Source organism: Staurois parvus, unplaced genomic scaffold (assembly GCF_062004578.1).
Source record: "Staurois parvus isolate SC_StPar_1 unplaced genomic scaffold, SC_StPar_1.0 ptg000657l, whole genome shotgun sequence".
Classification (NCBI taxonomy): Eukaryota; Metazoa; Chordata; class Amphibia; order Anura; family Ranidae; genus Staurois; species Staurois parvus.
The window spans coordinates 5,416,125-5,435,318 of record NW_028318453.1 but is presented as its reverse complement, the minus strand read 5'-3'; the positions used below and the strand labels follow the sequence as shown (position 1 = coordinate 5,435,318).

General features: G+C 42.0%; 1 protein-coding gene across 1 annotated transcript in view; it reads right to left on the bottom strand.

Annotated features, from left to right (window-relative positions):
• CCDC170 (coiled-coil domain containing 170) overlaps positions 1-17,866 on the bottom strand; it is a 116,249-nt gene extending 98,383 nt beyond the window's left edge. The window contains exons 1-2 of the mRNA XM_089694283.1: positions 17,601-17,866; positions 2,140-2,216 (exon numbers count right to left, since the gene is read on the bottom strand). Coding sequence (XP_089550409.1) covers positions 2,140-2,216; positions 17,601-17,759 — 236 coding nt within the window. The 5' untranslated portion in view covers positions 17,760-17,866. The remainder of the gene's footprint in view (positions 1-2,139; positions 2,217-17,600) is intronic.
• Positions 17,867-19,194: the final 1,328 nt, after the last annotated feature.

Below are 19,194 nucleotides of genomic sequence, written 5' to 3'. Positions count from 1 at the left end.
CACCACCTGCCTGGAGTTTTCATGTTCTCCCTGTGCCTGCGTGGGTTTCCTCCCTCACTTCAAAGACATGCTATTAGGTTAAATTGGCTCCTGTCTAAATTGGCCCTAGTATGTGTATGTATGAATGTGAGTTAGGGACCTTAGATTGTACACCCCTTGAGGGTTAGGGACTGATTTGGATGTACAATATATATGTAAAAGCGCTGCGTAAATTGACGGTGCTATATAAGTACCTGAAATAAATAATTAAATATTGGTTTAAGAACCAATTCTTAGACTGTACAAACTAGACATTTTGCAAAATTGAAGCCTCTGAGCAGAATACCAGACATGGTTTGTCCAATAATAATTATTCCATGGTTTCTCAGTCTGTATGGGGGACATGTATAAATTAATTTATTTTTTTTACACAATTTAGTATGCTGAGTATTTTTGTAAATTATATGGTGCATACACATTTTCACTTTCCTTCATCATAACTTTTACTGAACTTACAATTCCACCCATTGGTTCCTTCCAGGAGATTTTGTGAATGGTTATTGCTTTAATGTTTTTAAATTGTGGGTTTTTGTATACATTTATCTTTTTGGATTTATATTTATTTAGTATTTTTCCAGGGAAGTGCCTAAAGCTCTTTATATATTGTTGTACTCATTTATTTTTTGGAGTCAAGATATTCTCCCCTTTGTGTGTTTTTTTTCTCTTGTTTCAAATTCCCCTACATCCTTGTTTTTTATAATAATCTTTGGTAATGCACTAGGCATTTGCACCCTCCTGTGTATTTTTTTAGAGTATTTACTGGATCCCCTGATCTGAGGAGGGCTGCATCAGCTGAGCATTCTTGATTGGTGTCATCCTTGTCACCTATAGTCTGCTGCACTTAGAATTTGGCAGAACTCTGAGTGCTGGAAGTGATTGTATGTTTTGCGCACATCACAAATAAAGCTAAACTCCAGCCAGATAAAAGAAATTACACAAATTAATGTTAGTCTGTAATCATTAATCTCAATCTCCCTTAATTCATCGCAAAACTGGATGGACAGAAACACAAATGGTTTGGCTGGTAAAACAGCTCCCATATTTGTAGTTCATATGTATATCTAGCTATGTGCATGGAGTTCAAGCTTAAAGTGGTTGTAAACCCTTACACATACCCAGTGAAGTGACTAAAATTCGGTGATACACAGAGATGAAGCAAATCTTCCTACACAAGTTGTGCCTGTCTATCTGCAGCCATCTGTCTCTTACATCCATTCAAAGTGCAGAATATACACAGGATCTCTCAGCTCTGAAAAGCATGTGGGGAGGTGCAGCGTGGTGCAGCGGCAGTAAAGACACAGTTCGGTTGCAATAAAACTTGGAACTTGTAAGAGAGTGTCAAATACAAACACCCCAGTGGGAAATTGCCGCTTGAGGAAAACACTCGCAGTTCAACCAAAGGCAGGGATACAGCAGGGAGAGATGCACTGATAGCATTTGTTTCAGAGGGTGAAGTGTGGCCTGGCGTGGCTTGTGTGTAGATAGCAGATCCCTAGCCTGTCTCTCCTGGTCCAGAACCTTTCCCTGCAACTAGTCACATTCCCCGTCAGACGGGGTCTCTCTCCCTACTCTACCCACTTCCTAAAAGCACGCTAAAATCCAGGGGCTGGGACTTATAAAGACGCTGCTGACCCAATATGTTTTCCAGGGGTCACATTCATGCAGTATAGCCAACCAGCACACTGCTCCATGACCCAGGAAACCACACAGAAACCAAGTTTTCCCTAACTGCCTCTCCAGGCTGTGGTAGCACTCGGTTGAGTGGCCCCTGCAGTGGAGTGAACAGACTGCACCTGCCTACAAGCAGGGGTGGAAAGCTGAAGTTACACTCAGTGAGGGGAGCTCTGAGAGCTGATTGGAGGGAAGGGACATGCACCCCTTCACACAGCACACAGGAACAGAGCTGAGGCTCCTTCCCCGTCACCATTTTTCCTTTGGTGTCAGAAAAATTTGTCAGAAGTGATTCATGCTGATACCAGAGGAATGAAGCAGCAGACAGAAATGACACTTAGTGCTCTTAATTGAGACAAGTACACACTATAGAGGGATTTGTTTTGTTCATATTTCATGTCTGAGGTTTACAACCACTTTATTTCTTACCTCTTACCACTCTTGGTTCCCACAATATCGTCCATAAGGCTCGCCTGTATTCTATGACGTTTAAAGTGCTCTTGTTCCTAATAAAAAGATAAAATGTAAATTAAAATGAAGACACACACTCAATGTCACTAGGTTGTAGGTTAGACCTAAAGCAGCCCTGTCATCTACAAGAAGCTGCACCTTAAACCTGAAACATACAGTCTTGAAGTGGAACTAAAGGTAAAACTACTTTGACACTCAAGAGGTCCCTTGCTGGAATCTTCTCCCCAGCTTCTTCCGGTGATACCCTCTTGATTGGTCAGAACAGGAAGGCATGACTTCCACACATGCGTAGGAGTGCAGTCATCCTGATACACAGGCAGTGTGCCGGATTGCAAACTGAGCTGCACATGCGCAACTCACTGTACATTCCCAAGAGGATTGCGAACAGGGAGGTAAGTATTTTATTGCAGAAGACACATTGCTTTTCTCTTCTACAATAAATAACCTGCCTGTTCACAATTTTTTATTTTGTAACTTAATTGGAATTCCAGATATACACCCAACTAACCTTAAAACTGTCCCCATAGGAAGGAGCACCAACAACGGATGGGCTAATGAAACCTATGGGTGACATCACTGCTCCAGGCTTTACTAGCCATCTCCCCTTTAGCTGCCTCTGGCTGATCACCTGACCAGACCGGTACAGCCTTAAAATAGGTAAATATACACATTTTTCTTACACAGATTAATTAGCAAAAGTGTTAGGAGGGAGAGGGGGGAGTTTTAAGACTAGTTAAGTTTATAGCAGGAATTCCTCTGTAGCCTCCCTAGCGGTCTGATAATGTCCATATTTCTGTGCTTGAAGCGGTACATTTTTTTGCATGAAAATATGTATTTTTTTTATTGTAGGCCTGTAATTTTTAGGAATAACTCACTGAAATCTGTCCGAACAAGAGTCTAGTAAACATTCCGGGTATGTTACAATTTGAAACACGAAATCATAAATTATAATTTAATAAATAATCATAAAAAATAATAATATAATATTAATACATTTAATTCAATAATATAATCAAACCAAAAACACTGAAATTTGAAATAGAGTGCCAAGTTCGCACATCACTGAGCAAAGTCGCAAAATCGTTTTCAGTGTCTGATAACGAATTTCCCCACGAATCATTATCACGTAATTTTGCAAGTAGTTCTAATTTACTATCGCTGTTCTCTAGCTGCTCTAAAACCGATTTTGACCTAAAGGGACGCTTTTTGGACGCCATGGACTTTTCTCAGTTTCAAGGCAGAAAGAGCAGTAAAAATGCAGGCAGGGCACAGGACAAAGCACTAGGGACAATATGTATTCCAAATGGATTGATACAGTAATATTTTACTATGTGATTTTAGTGAAGTTAGTGAATGTCACTTTTAAAATTTCCAAATTTCTTGCCAGTTCCGTCCCTGTACGTCCTGACGATGCAGGGAACAGAACCCGAAAGATAGATGCCGGCATCGGCCAGAGGACATTGCCAGGGACACTGCAGGGGGGACATCGCGGGAGTGCAGGACAAGGTAAGTGCAGAAAGGATCCCGGAGCAGCGCTGCAGGGTATTCCTGAGTGTAGCTCGGGGTTACCGCTTGTGGTGCTGAATCTTTACCCCGAGCTACACTCAGGAATACCTCCAGGGAGGTTAATTTAACACTTTTCGGAGTATAGTTCATTTGTTTTCACATTTTCACAGGTGCATGTTTCAAGACAAATATGTTCCTGAATATTTCTATATCTGGGAACAGCTCCTTAGAGCTTAACACAAACCATTTTGTTATAGAGTTAAGAAAGAGCTACTTAGAAGTTTGAAGCCTTCCTCACACTGCTAAAAAATATCCCATCAGCTCTAGTCCAGACTGAAAGCAAGGGAAAATCTCCCCAGAGGACACAAAGGAAAATGTTCCCAGAGCTGACACAGATGCCAATAAAAATCTTGTTTATCTGTTTAAAACAAAATTAAAAGCTTTAGCTAGAGCTAAAATCTAACAGTATGGAACAATGTTTCTCAACCTTTTTTCAGTCAAGGCACCCTTAAAAATTATGGACAGTCCTGAGGCACCCTTTAAAATGATGAACAGTCTTGAGGCATCCCATTCTAAAATGGGGTGCCTCAGGACTATCCATAATTTTAAATGGGCACCCCATTCTAAATGTGAAAAGTTTTATATAACGCAGCAACATCCACACATGTAGGACACCTAACATTAGAGGTGATTTATTCTTCCAAAGCAAATACACTTTTGCACACTGGTAGTAGTATTCCAGTGTTTCTCTTCTCCCCCAGTTTTTCTCCATCACTGAGCTAATGTGATCCCAGCACTGATGGAGAGGGACAGGGGAGGGTTAAACTAGGATGCTGTGCAGACAACTGACATCCTCCTTATCAACTGATGATGTCATTGGTTGTCAGGTCGCCGGCAGCTAGACGGTTGTAGTGGTGCACAATGAAAACCCATGGCTTTGTGTAACTAAAAGGCAGACTTGTATACATGTTTTGGGCAATTTTTAGACATTTTGCCAAGGCACCCATGAAGAAACCTTAACCTCCCTGGAGGTATTCCCGAGTGTAGCTTGGGGTAAAGTTTCAGCACCACAAGCGGTAACCCCAAGCTACACTCGGGAATACCTTGCAGCGTTGCTCCGGGATCCCTTCTGCACTTACCTTGTCCTGCACTCCTGCGATGTCCCCCCTGCAGCATCCCTGGCAATGTCCTCCGGCCAATGCCGGCATCTGTCTTATGCGATGTCAGGATGTACGGGGACGGAACTGGCCGGAAATTAAAAAATGTCAAAAAGTGACATTCAGTAAATACACTAAAATCACATAGTAAAACATTACTGTATCAAACCATTTCACATACATTTTGTCCCTAGTGCTTTGTCCTGTGCCCTGCCTGCATATTTACTGTTCTTTCTGCCTGGAAACTGAGAAATGTCCATGGCGTCCAAAAAGCATCCCTTTAGGTCAAAAGCGGTTTTAGACCAGCTAGAAAATGGCGATAGTAAATCAGAACTACTTGCAGAATTGAGTGATAATGATTCGTGGGGAAATTCGTCATCAGACACTGAAAATGATTTTGCGACTTTGCTCAGTGCAAAAACATGTACCGCTTTGAGCACAGAAATACTGATATATATTGCTAGGGAGGTTAAGGCACCTCAGGTTGAGAAAGGCTAGCATAGAATTTACCATAATGCCCATTCAAATGGGCTGATTTACTAAGGCAAATAGCCCTCAGCTTAGGGAATGAGGTGAAGCTCTGCTGACTTCTATCATCCAAAAAGGTACAAGAATAAATAAATAAATAAAGAGAGAGAGAGAGTATATATGTATATATATATATATATATATATATATATATATATATATATATATAATTATCATTTGTTTTATTTATTTTCCTTGTATGTGATTCTTAATTTTTACTGAATTAACTAATCTCACGGAAAATCCTGTACAGCCTGTATGCTTTTAGTAATTCCACCCTCAGAAAGCATATTTATCCATTCTCCCTAGGCCCCTTGACCTACAGTCAGGTCCATAAATATTGGGACATCGACACAATTCTAACATTTTTGGCTCTATACACCCCCACAATCGATTTGAAATGAAACGAACATGATGTGCTTTAACTGCAGACTGTCAGCTTTAATTTGAGGGTATTTACATCCAAATCAGGTGAATGGTGTGGGAATTACAACAGTTTGCATATGTGCCTCCCACTTGTTAAGGGACCAAAAATAATGGGACAGTTGGCTTCTCAGCTGTTCCATGGCCAGGTGTGTGTTATTCCCTCATTATCCCAATTACAATGAGCAGATAAAAGGTCCAGAGTTCATTTCAAGTGTACTATTTGCATTTGGAATCTGTTGCTGTCAACTCTCAAGATGAGATCCAAAGAGCTGTCACTATCAGTGAAGCAAGCCATCATTAGGCTGAAAAAACAAAACAAACCCATCAGAGAGATAGCAAAAACATTAGGCGTGGCCAAAACAACTGTTTGGAACATTCTTAAATAGAAGGAACGCACCGTGAGCTCAGCAACACCAAAAGACCCGGAAGACCACGGAAAACAACTGTGGTAGATGACCGAAGAATTCTTTCCCTGGTGAAGAAAACACCCTTCACAACAGTTGGCCAGATCAAGAACACTCTCCAGGAGGTAGGTGTATGTGTGTCAAAGTCAACAATCAAGAGAAGACTTCCCCAGAGTGAATACAGAGGGTTCACCACAAGATGTAAACCATTGGTGAGCCTCAAAAACAGGAAGGCCAGATTAGAGTTTGCCAAACGACTTCTAAAAAAGCCTTCACAGTTCTGGAACAACATCCTATGGACAGATGAGACCAAGATCAACTTGTACCAGAGTGATGGGAAGAGAAGAGTATGGAGAAGGAAAGGAACTGCTCATGATCCTGAGCATACCACCTCATCAGTGAAGCATGGTGGTGGTAGTGTCATGACGTGGGCATGTATGGCTGCCAATGGAACTGGTTCTCTTGTATTTATTGATGATGTGACTGCTGACAAAACCAGCAGGATGAATTCTGAAGTGTTTCGGGCAATATTATCTGCTCATATTCAGCCAAATGCTTCACAACTCATTGGACACCGCTTCACAGTGCAGATGGACAATGACCCAAAGCATACTGCAAAAGCAACCAAAGAGTTTTTTAAGGGAAAGAAGTGGAATGTTATGCAATGGCCAAGTCAATCACCTGACCTGAATCCGATTGAGCATGCATTTCACTTGCTGAAGACAAAACTGAAGGGAAAATGCCCCAAGAACAAGCAGGAACTGAAGACAGTTGCAGTAGAGGCCTGGCAGAGCATCACCAGGGATGAAACCCAGCGTCTGGTGATGTCTATGCGTTCTAGACATCAGGCTGTAATTGACTGCAAAGGATTTGCAACCAAGTATTAAAAAGTGAAAGTTTGATTTATAATTATTATTCTGTCCCATTACTTTTGGTCCCTTAACAAGTGGGAGGCACATATGCAAACTGTTGTAATTCCTACACCGTTCACCTGATTTGGATGTAAATACCCTCAAATTAAAGCTGACAGTCTGCAGTTAAAGCACATCTTGTTTGTTTCATTTCAAATCCATTGTGGTGGTGTATAGAGCCAAAAATGTTAGAATTGTGTCGATGTCATAATATTTATGGACCTGACTGTAAAGTAACCCACCCACCCCTTCACTAAAGTGGAATTTTACTCTCTGAATCAACATGAACTTTTTCAATCCTTAAACTGCTATCATAAATAAACAGATATGAAGGTATATTATATTTACTTGTTTAAAAGCTTTTTTTAAATTTATTCAGTTACCTCCTGGTTTCCAGGTCTAAACAAATGATGTCATACATCCCAGGAGTCTTCAGGAAGGGAGGAGGGGTTTTCTCAGCTAAGCACACCCTCCTGTCTGCATACATGAGCTAAGGGCAGATGGATTCTAGGAAGTAAATGCTACACGAATCATCTGCACTTATGCAAGATGGTCACGGCCATCAAAATGATTTCTCAACAAAATAAAGACATGGATGGGTGAGTTTGCTTCAAATAGTAAAAATGAATTGGTTTGCGGTGCTCAGATGCAGTGTAGTTCCCCTTTAAGTTTACCTTAAGCTCAGAGGCACAGCCTGCTGGCAATGTTGACAACTCAACTGGAAATCCTTGTCCCACTGGCCATGTCTGCTCAGTTGATTGTGTTAGATTTATATGTAATCATCACTCCTAGACCGGAGACACTTGGGAGATAGTCCTGTAGAAGTTTATGGGGTCATCTGTGCAGGCACTAGCAACTGGAAGAAGATTTTGGCAATGGGCTGTCAACAATGTGCCAGGCTGCAGCATTCAGAATATAATATACAGTACATCTGAGGATTGCTGAGGATGGGTTGCTTTATGTCAGGTGTGCTAGGCAGGAAGGATATATGCACTTTCTGTGAACATAATCTCTATAGTATTCCAAATTGAAAGTACACAATATTTCACTGCAGCACACATTATTTTGCGTTGTTGCTCCTTTTCCCCACATTTGTGTTCCCTTCCAAACATAGGCACAATGCAGTGTAGATTATAAACACTGGTGCTCACTTGAGGAATTGATACACTTGCCGTGTGTAATCTGCCCTGGCCTTTGTGAAACAGGCATTCTATTTGTTAGAAGGTGACTGATTCCAGCTTCATCCTAAGCCTCTCCATGGTGCTTATACCACTGTACAGTAAAACATATGGACCAGGAGCTCCTAGCAGGTCCAACAGGACAGAGCAAACCTGCCCCTGACTTAAGAGTTGGTAGCTTCCTGGTAGAAGGGACTTTAGACCCCCAAGTCCAGGGGGTTCTTCTACTGGGTAGTAGAGGCTGTCACCAGTAATACCATCATTATTGCTGTTATTTATGTATTCCTCTTTATGTATTCAAACATTTTTATAAACAAGAGATGGGTTTTATGTACAGGAGTCCCCATACACAAACTTTGATATGGGGCAGCACAGAGACTAAATGGTTAGCACTTCCGCCTGGCAGTACTAGGGTCATTGGTTTGAATCCCAGCCATGGCACCACCTACCTGGAGTTTGCATGTTCTCCCTGTGCCTGCGTGGGTTTCCTCCGAGTACTCCAGTTTCCTCCCACACTCCAAAAGACATGCTGGTAGTTTAATTGGATCCTGTATAAATTGGCCCTAGTATATGAATGTAAGTTAGGGACCTTAGATTGTACACCCCTTGAGTGTTAGGGACTGATATGAATGTACAATATATATGTAAAGCGCTGCATAAATTGATGGGGCTATATAAGTACCTGAAATAAATAAATAAAACATGCACAGTTCCAGTATTATGTTATATAAATGTTAGAACTGTGCATATCCCCTGCCACCATCTTGCAGAGGATATGGTTGCCATCATTTACCATTTTTTGGAAAACCACATTGTTGGCAATAGGGACAATGGCTCCATTCTCTACTCAAAGATGGTGTAATACATCTGCAGTTCTAACATTCCATAAAATGTGTATTCTGCTGTCCTCACATGCATAGTTCACAGTGGCAGATCAGGGGGAAATTAATGCCACACTCCAAACACTACACTGCATATATCATGGCCTGGACCACCATACTCAATACTCTGGACCAATGCACTCAGTATACCACACTGTACATTACAAGCTCTGAATCAGGGGCGGACTGACAACTCACGGGGCCCCCGGGTAATAGGGGATCATGGGGCCTCGGTGTCCTTGCTCAAACTCAAAAAAGCCTATGAAAAAGGTACCAGGGGCATCTCATGGGGCCCCCTACTGACCCCGGGCCCTCGGGCAGTGCCCGAGTTTCCAAATGGTCAGTCCGCCCCTGCTCTGAACTAACACAGTTATAATGCTACTATGCATATAATGTTCTCAGGACCCTTATCCTACATACCCTGCACTGTACATTGAATACACTGGACCACCACACTCCATACCTTGCACTATACATTGCACTGCACATGCTGCACCGAATATTACTTACCCTGGAATGCAGTATTTTATATGCTGCATATTCTAGACCTCCAAAATCCATATGCCGCGCTACAGGTTATTTATGCCACACTGCTTCACTCTACTTTTATATTATGTACCATAGTACTCCATTCTGTACACTCTGCTAATAATCATAATATTAATCTATATAAGATGGGGGGAAAAAACAGCCCTAAAACCACCAAATAAGCAATGAGATTAAAATTCCTTTGAAATTAAAATTAAAAAAAAGGGAGTGCGCATGCGTGGCCGCCGGGATCGGATGTCCCGGCATTAGCTCCGCACATCTCCGGCACCGATAGCAGCCCATATAAGGGCATAGTGCTGCCTCGCTCCTGGGGCCCCCCCCTGTCCTGAACTGGCGGTGAAGAGCCGTGGAGGCTCCCAGATGCAGCTCCCTGCAGAGACTGGGAGATCCAAGATGGCGGCCGGATCGGCGCCCGTGGCTCCTGGTGCCTCCTCTGCCTCTCTCACGGCAGCACCTCTCCCCCAGAGGGAGAAAACAAGCACTTCTTCCCACACTGGACTAATGAGAATTGCAGCAGCATCAACAGCTGGGGTGAGTGACTCCCTGCAGCCCCCCCAGTCACCTTCCAGCCCTGTACCACCAGAGTCCCAGGCTTCGGCCTGTTCCTTGGGCCGTGACTCCCCTGCCTCCTCGCCATTGAGCAGCGAGATCGCTGCCATTTTTTCCAGCCAGCATAGCAGTCCAGAGCCCGCAGATGACAGCCAGGCTTCCTCGCCAACAATTCCTCCTGACCCGCTTCTATATTCGGGTGACGCGACTTTGATAGCTCGGTTCGCAGATCTGCTGCAACGAGAACTCAACAGAGCTACCTCAAAATTGGCGGCTGACCTTAAGCAGGATTTTCAGGTCTTGGGCCACCGTCTGGACAGTATTGAGGCTAAAGTTGATGTGACAGCCCATAGTGTCTCCCGAAATTCTAACATGATCACCTGTAGGAAGCAGACTCTAAAATTGATGATTTGGAGAAGCGGGCCAGGCGATACAATTTTCGCATTCGAGGACTCCCTGAGTCGGTTAAACGAGCACCTCTTCCCACACTGGACTAATGAGAATTGCAGCAGCATCAACAGCTGGGGTGAGTGACTCCCTGCAGCCCCCCCAGTCACCTTCCAGCCCTGTACCACCAGAGTCCCAGGCTTCGGCCTGTTCCTTGGGCCGTGACTCCCCTGCCTCCTCGCCATTGAGCAGCGAGATCGCTGCCATTTTTTCCAGCCAGCATAGCAGTCCAGAGCCCGCAGATGACAGCCAGGCTTCCTCGCCAACAATTCCTCCTGACCCGCTTCTATATTCGGGTGACGCGACTTTGATAGCTCGGTTCGCAGATCTGCTGCAACGAGAACTCAACAGAGCTACCTCAAAATTGGCGGCTGACCTTAAGCAGGATTTTCAGGTCTTGGGCCACCGTCTGGACAGTATTGAGGCTAAAGTTGATGTGACAGCCCATAGTGTCTCCCGAAATTCTAACATGATCACCTGTAGGAAGCATACACTAAAATTGATGATTTGGAGAATCGGGCCAGGCGATACAATTTTCGCATTCGAGGACTCCCTGAGTCGGTTAAGGAGCTCACTAGCTGCGCACACACCCTCATGCGGGCTGCTTTGCCCGACATTGATGACCTTTATCTTGAGATAGATCGTATTCACAGGGCATTGATTCTCCCCGGCAAGGGGGGCCTCCTAGAGATATCACCGTCAAGCCTCATTTTTCCAGGTCAAGGAAGCGGTAATGCGGTATGGCAGGGAAAATCCGGACCTAGAACATACAGGGCACAAGATACAAATCTTTGCTGATGTCTCTCTGGCCACTATCCAGAAGCGGCGATCCCTCAAGCCACTACTCTCTCACTTGGTTCAAAAGGGCATTAGATATCATTGGGCCTACCCTTTTCGTCTGCAGTTCACTCTTAATGGAAAGTCCTTTGGGTTTGCTACATTCCAGGATGGCGAGGAGTTGCTGTTTCAGCTGGGTATTATCTCTCGCAGTCCGGCATCCCATTCCCCTACGGGATCGGCTCCTCGACCTCCGCTGCTCCAGCCATTGTGGACTACACCATCATCTAAGAAGAGGGGGTCCCGGAATCCACCTGGGAAGATCTCTTGAACTTCTGTGTCCTTTTGGGGACTTTTCATTGTGATGTGTTGATTGGTGGTGGCCTCTCTGTGGCTCCTAAGAGCGTTGGCCGCTGCTGCTATGTTGGTGTGGGGGGATTGGCGGGGGGGCTGGGGGCGGGACTTGGGGTTTATATTGCATCTGTTTGCTGAATACCATTTCAAACGGTTTCATTGTGTTCTTATATTTTATGCACTATACTTTTGATTTATTGCTGATGGGTTACTGTTACTGTCGGTGCCGGAGAGTGTCTTTGTACTCTCCCTGACTGGAAGACTCTTTCCCGAGATCGTCTCTCTGGGCAGATCCATTCCACCACAGGGCTATTGCTCTGTATTTCCTGGTACATTGTTTGATTCATTTATATAGTATTGTTTCATGTACCGCGGTTACTTGACATTCGGACTTTTGTGTTCCGAATGTCTTCTCCTTTCTCTTCCCTTTTTCTCCGATTTTTCTCTCTTTGTCTTTCTTTGTTCTTCTCTGGGGTCACCTGGCAACATTTAAGGACTCTTAGGGACCTTTTCACTTTTCGGGAACGAGGGGTCTCTATCCTGATTAGCTCCTTAATTACTTATAATGTCTTCCCTACGGTCAACTAGAGGAGGTATTCGTCTAATTTCTCACAATGTCCAAGGGCTTAATTCCCCATCCAAATGCATACAGGCCTTTAGCTCATACCACTCCCTTGGAGCAGATATAGTAGCCTTACAGGAGACACATTTTCCCCCCTCCTTCTCTCCATGCTATATCCATAAAAATTACCCTCTCTGCTTTTTTGCTAACGCTACAGAGAAAAAACGGGGGGTGGCCCTTTGCTTTTCTCACCGAATGTCCTTTACCAAATCTAAAATTATCCGGGACAAGGAGGGGCAATATCTTCTGGTGAAAGGCCACTTGGGAGGAAACCTTATCACTTTTCTAATTTATTACACCCCAAATACCAATCAGGTTGTATTTTTCCAGTCCATGCTAAGCACTCTGGTCGGAGAATTTGAAGGTGATGTTATTCTGGCTGGTGACTCTAATCTAGCATTGTTCCAGACTCTAGATAGTTCCCAAACCGTCATGCTTCAGCCTCTTTCTAGATGGAGCCTTAAGTTGGCTCAACTCTTATATCGCTATGACTTTATTGATGCATGGAGGGAGGCTAATCCTACTTCCCGAGACTACTCCCACTACTCCAGGGCTCATAACAGTTATTCCCGCATTGATCATATTTTTCTTCATACACATTCACTCCCCAAACTTGTTACAATAAAAATCTTCTCCACGCCCTGGTCTGACCACAACCCAGTTTCTATAACCTTGTCGTCCGAGACACCTGGTAAGACGGCTTTTCACTGGCGTCTTAATGACTCTATCTTGAGTAACCCCTCTAATTGTCGGGAAATCTCCTCACACCTACAGACATTTTTTGACTTTAATAAAGCAGAGGACACGAACCCGGCGATTAATTGGGCAGCTCATAAGGCCTCAGTCAGGGGATATATTATTCAACTTTCAACTCATCTAAAAAAAGCCCAAAATGACCTACATACTACTAAAACTTAGTCATGCACTGACCTGGTTGCTCAACATAAGCAAAATCCCAGTCCTGATTTGTTACTTAAACTTGACCAGGCCAGACTGGAACTTAACTTGTGTCTTACTACCACTGCTGACAAACAACTTTGTTGGTCTAATCATAAATTTTTTACTTGGAGGGACAGACCTGGCACCCTGTTAGCATGCAAGCTAACTCCCAGACATTCCCAGACGGCCCTCCCCAAACTCAGACTGGATAACGGTTCGTTATCCCAGGACCCTGGTAAGAGCCTCCACAAATTTTATTCTTTCTACAACTTTATAGCTCGCCCAAAGGGGGTTCTTCTTCTTCTCTTGATACTTTTTTGGAGTCTATTTCACTTCCCCCCCTCCAGGAGGCCCATAGGGGGATGGAACGACCTATCTCATGTGAAGAAATCGGGAATGCGGTGAAATCTCTTGCCTCTCATAAGGCCCCAGGACCGGATGGTCTTCCCAATAATTACTATAAAGCTTTCCCTGATATTCTGACGCCCCATATGGCCCTCTACTTTAATTATTTGTGGGATGGAGGAGTGGTACTCCCAGATGAAAATAAGGTATTCATCAGTGTCATTCTCAAGCCTCTCAAGGATGCCGCTATGGTCTCCAATTACTGGCCTATTTCCTTAATTAATTGTGATTTAAAGATTCTTATTAAAATCCTGGCCCTACGTCTTCATAACTTCTTGGCCCTATATATTCATGATGACCAATCAGGATTCATAAGCGGTCGACAAACATCAGACCAAATTAGACGGACTGTAGCTTTGCTGTCAGCTGTGCAGTCCAATTGGGATGGGTCTCCACAGAGGGAAATTCTACTACTGTCACTGGATATTCAGAAAGCATTCGACAGTCTGTCCTGGGACTATTTATTTCGAACGTTAGACAAATTCGGGTTTGGCCCTTATTTTACGACGCTGTTGCGGGCCCTCTATTCTACTCCGTCCGCTCAAGTTTCCATTTGTGGATATAAATCAGTCCCTTTTTTGATAGAAGGAGGAACTAGACAGGGATGTCCTCTTTCTCCATTGCTCTTTGCGTTGGCAATGGAACCACTTGCGATTGCTATTCGCGTTGATCCCACTATCTCGGGCGTTTACTGTGGTCAACAGGATCATAAATGCGCCCTATTTGCTGATGATGTTCTCATGTACATATCTAATCCTCCAATATCTCTGCCTGGTTTCTTCCATTTGTTTCATCGGTTTTCTGAGGCCTCCGGTCTTACGCTCAACTCATCTAAAACGGTTGCTTTAAATATCTCGTTACCAGATTTGGAGGCTCGTTACTGCCGGGAAAATTTAGATTTTAAATGGGCCCCTGGTTCTCTCCCCTATCTAGGGATTCACCTTACGAAATCTATATCAACGTTATACAAGGCCAACTATCTCCCGCTTTTCAAACGACTTAAAAATGACTTACAAGACTGGCAGGATCTCTCACTTACCTGGTTCGGTAGAATTAATTCTATTAAAATGACCTTTCTACCAAGATTATTGTACTATTTCAGGACACTACCAATCATGATCCCCAAATGGGAACTGTTATTACTACAAGCAGCAGTCTCTAGATTTGTATGGAGGGGAAAACACCCTAGGCTTAACAAATCTACCTTATTTTCTCTGAAGAGGCATGGCGGTTTGGGACTCCCTAATCTTTTAGCATACTTTCAGGTGGCCCAAATAGCACAGTTATCGTGTACTACGGCCAGGGGATATGTCCCCCAATGGGTTGGGATTGAGGCTCTTTCATGCCGTCCATATGCTATTGGTACTCTCATGTTGCTTCCCAGTGGATTGCGTCCTCCTATTTTGTGTCCTACTCTATCCTATTCATTATCGGTGTGGGATAGATGGCGAGCTCGTAAACCTTTCTCCTCTCCACATACCCCGTTGGCCCCAGTGTTTGGTAATCCTGACTTTGCCCCGGGTCTATCTTCCTCGAGGTTCCAGTGGTGGATTAGTAAGGGGTTGTTACGTATCGGAGACTATTTAGATGGGGTTCATCCTCGGTCTCCTCAATATTTTGTGACTAATTATAAGATGCTTCACGGAGAAATATTCCGTTATCATCAACGTCGCTCTTTTATCAATAGCAAACTTAGATTACTCACAGAACCTTGTGCGCTTACTTCCCTCGAGGTCTCCTGTGGGGCAAGTGGGATGATGCAAGGCCGTTTATCCATTATTTATGCTTCATTGGTTGATCCCCTCACTAAATTATCCTACATGACCCAACGGGAGAGGGATTTAAATAGTTCATTAGATTTAGATACATGGCGGAATGCGGCTCATACTCTATCGAGGATCTCGATTAACATTAATCATGTTGAATCCAACTATAAAACGTTACTTCGATGGTATTTGGTTCCTACTCACCTAGCCATAATGTATCCCTCAGTGTCATCTAGCTGTTTCCGACGCTGTGGTCAAGAGGGTACCATGTTCCACGTTTGGTGGAAATGTCCAGTTGTGAGCAGGTTCTGGATCCGCATATTCAATTCTATATACTCAGTAACAGGAGTTAGTAACCGTAGATCGCCAGAAGTAGCTTTGTTCAATATACTACCCTCTGACATCCCCAAAAAATTGACTAAACTCATTTTATGCCTATTACTGGCGGCTCGCATTACCATAGCTAGAAGTTGGAAACAATCTTTGATCCCGTTAGACAGGGTGAAACAAAAACTTAACTGGATAATGGTTAACGATAAACTGACAAGTATTGTCAATGACGATATGTCCAGATTTGAGAGGACTTGGGAGCCTTGGATTAATTACATTACTGTATCATGAGAGTCCTACAGCTGACCCCCCCCCCCCTCTTATTTTCTTACTTTCCCTTAGGAGTAATTTCCTTCTTCTTTTCTCCCTTTCTTCTCTCTTTTTCTACTCTATTCGCTCAATTATTTCTGTCACATTTGGTTCATTCCTTTGGTTCAATTTCTGTTTATTGATTTATGAAACCTGTACGTCTTGATGGTTATGGCACTCTCTGTGTGTATTTGTAATGCCACTTTTCGATAATCTTTTTGCATGCCTATCAGTGTTATGATTCTGATTCTATATCTCGTTCCACCATGTAGGTGGACTTTTTTTTTTGCCATCTCGTTTTATGCTTTTATATGCTTGTTTCTCAATATAAATATTGGAATATAAAATAATAAAAAAATATATATATATATATATATATATATATATATATCACCCTTCACTGATTCATGAAGAGGGGTTGACACATTCAAAAAATCACCCTTGCCAAATGATGATTATAGAAAACAAAATATATGGACTGTTAGGTGACCTAATACGTAAGAGCCGAATAAAGCACTGAAAATGATGATTTATATGTGTCCCATTTTGTCATATAGAAAAAAAGGAATAATGCTTTCACTGCACATACACTAAAGTTAATACTCAAACATTATATAAAAAAAAGTTTGGCCAGGCTGATGGATCAGAAATTTGAACAAAGGAGTAGCTTTTTATCGACTGTTTTTTTTATAACATACAACCATTCTTCATTTATTAATGTATATTCCCATATGGAAGAAAAATATATTTGAAACATATTTTAAAAATATTCTTCCCAAATATATTTACATATTCAAATATTGATATTTGAAATGCAAAATATATTTCAATAAATATATATGTATATATGTACTGCATGTTGAAATGCGTTTTTATTACAAAATATATGAAAAATATTTTGAAAAATAAATTTCAAATATACTGTATGTCTTTATAAATCTGAACAATATATTTTATAAAAAAAATAAATTAAAAAAAATATTTTTCATATATTTTTTAATATATAAAAAATGCATGTCAACATGCAGTTTGTATATATATATATATATATATATATATATATTTAGTGAAATATATTTTGAAATATATTGAATATGGCCAAAATTGTAGCATTTCAAATATATGTCAATATATTTGGGAAGAATATTTTTAAAATATATTTCAAATATATTTTTTTCTTCCGTGTGGGCTAGGATAATCTACTTTGTTCATTACAGTTTTATATCATAGCACACATTAATTAAATAAAGAAAGGTTGTATGGTACAGATGCCCATTTTCTTCCTTTAAACTACCCAACATTTTTTAACACCTTCTGAGCCACATTAAAAAAAAATGCATACAATTATGTATTTAATGAACATCATATTCTTAAGGTTTACCTCTTGTTCTTCTCCTGTTAGTGAAATAGTTGGAGAGACGGAGCGGAAAGCTGTATTTCTATTATTATCAAGGTGTCTGCTTCCATAAGCTGCCTTGGCTCCTGGGACGCTGGATGGAGATGGGGGATCGCCGTTGTTGCTCAGACTGCTGTTGCTCATCCTCAAAGGACCGGTAGACAACTTTAGGGGAATTGGAATATAAATATTGTCTGGATCTTTCTGTTGTCAGCTAACGAGTACAGCTCTGCCAGCACTACCAAATGAGCACAAATGTTTCCAGGAGACATGGCTGCATAGCAACCTGCATACACACAGGGCAGGGTTGTGTTCATGAACAGGAGGAGGGGTCATTGTGTTACAATGTGGATTGCTTGGGAAAACGTTCTGAGAAAGTTTATTTAAAAAAAAAATTTTGCAAAAAGATATTTTAGTAGTAATTTTCTTTAAACACACACAATGTAGCTTTAGGTGATATTATTGGAAGAACTAGCTAGCTGAGATCTTGCTGATTGGTTTTTACACAGGAAGCACCACATTGGCTGTACTCATACCATGTCATTTTCTAAATTAAATATTTACATAAAGGAATTCACAGACATATAATATAATGTAACATTTTGAATATTTTTCTAATAATCAAATAAATTATCTAACGCATGTATAGATTTTCATTTACGTAAGCTACATAAAGTTGACACTGTGTATTGCTATATATTAAAAGCTATCAAAATAATATTGCTACCTTGCAGCACTGAGATTTTGGGTGCAGTTAATAATCTATATACGATATATATATATATATATACCCTAATAGATACGGTATATATACTGTGTGTATGTGTATATATATATATATATATATATATACACATACACACAGTATATATACCATATCTATTAGGGATCCTTTCCCAAAGGACCTTTTGCAAGTGGTAACAAACTCACACAAAAGAAAATGCCCTTCTGAAATTCTTTAATTAGAACTGAATGTCCCAGCAACACCTTGGGGTTCGTTTACTAAAGGCAAAGAAACTGTGCATTTTGCAAAGTGCAGTTACACTCTGCAAGTGGAGCAGAGCTTAGTAAATAAGGTAAATCTTCATTTTGCAAAGACTACCCAATCACATGCAAGGAAAATTTAAAAAAAAAACGCATTTTTGAATAATTGGTTGATGGAAGTCAGCAGAGCTTCTGCTCATTTACTAAGCTCTGAAGCAACAGCACTTTGCAAAGTGCAAAGTCTATTTGCCTTTAGTAAATCAACCCGAATGTTTCAAAAGAAATATTTGCCAGGGTGCTGGCTCATCTCCCACTCATTCTTTAAACCTGACTTCCAGGCACAATATTGTTCATTTAACCACTGGCCAACCGCGATATAACCGAATGACGGCTACAGCGCGGTTGTCCAGTTCTGGGAGGGCGTCATATGATGTCCTCCCAGAACGCTCCCTCCTGCGCTCCCCCAGCAGCACGCATCCCAGGTGATCTCCATGATCGCTGTGTCCTACGGACACAGCTGATCTCGTGATGTGGTAAAAGGCCCATCACAGTGGCCTTTTACCACGTGATCAGCTGTGTCCAATGACACAGCAGA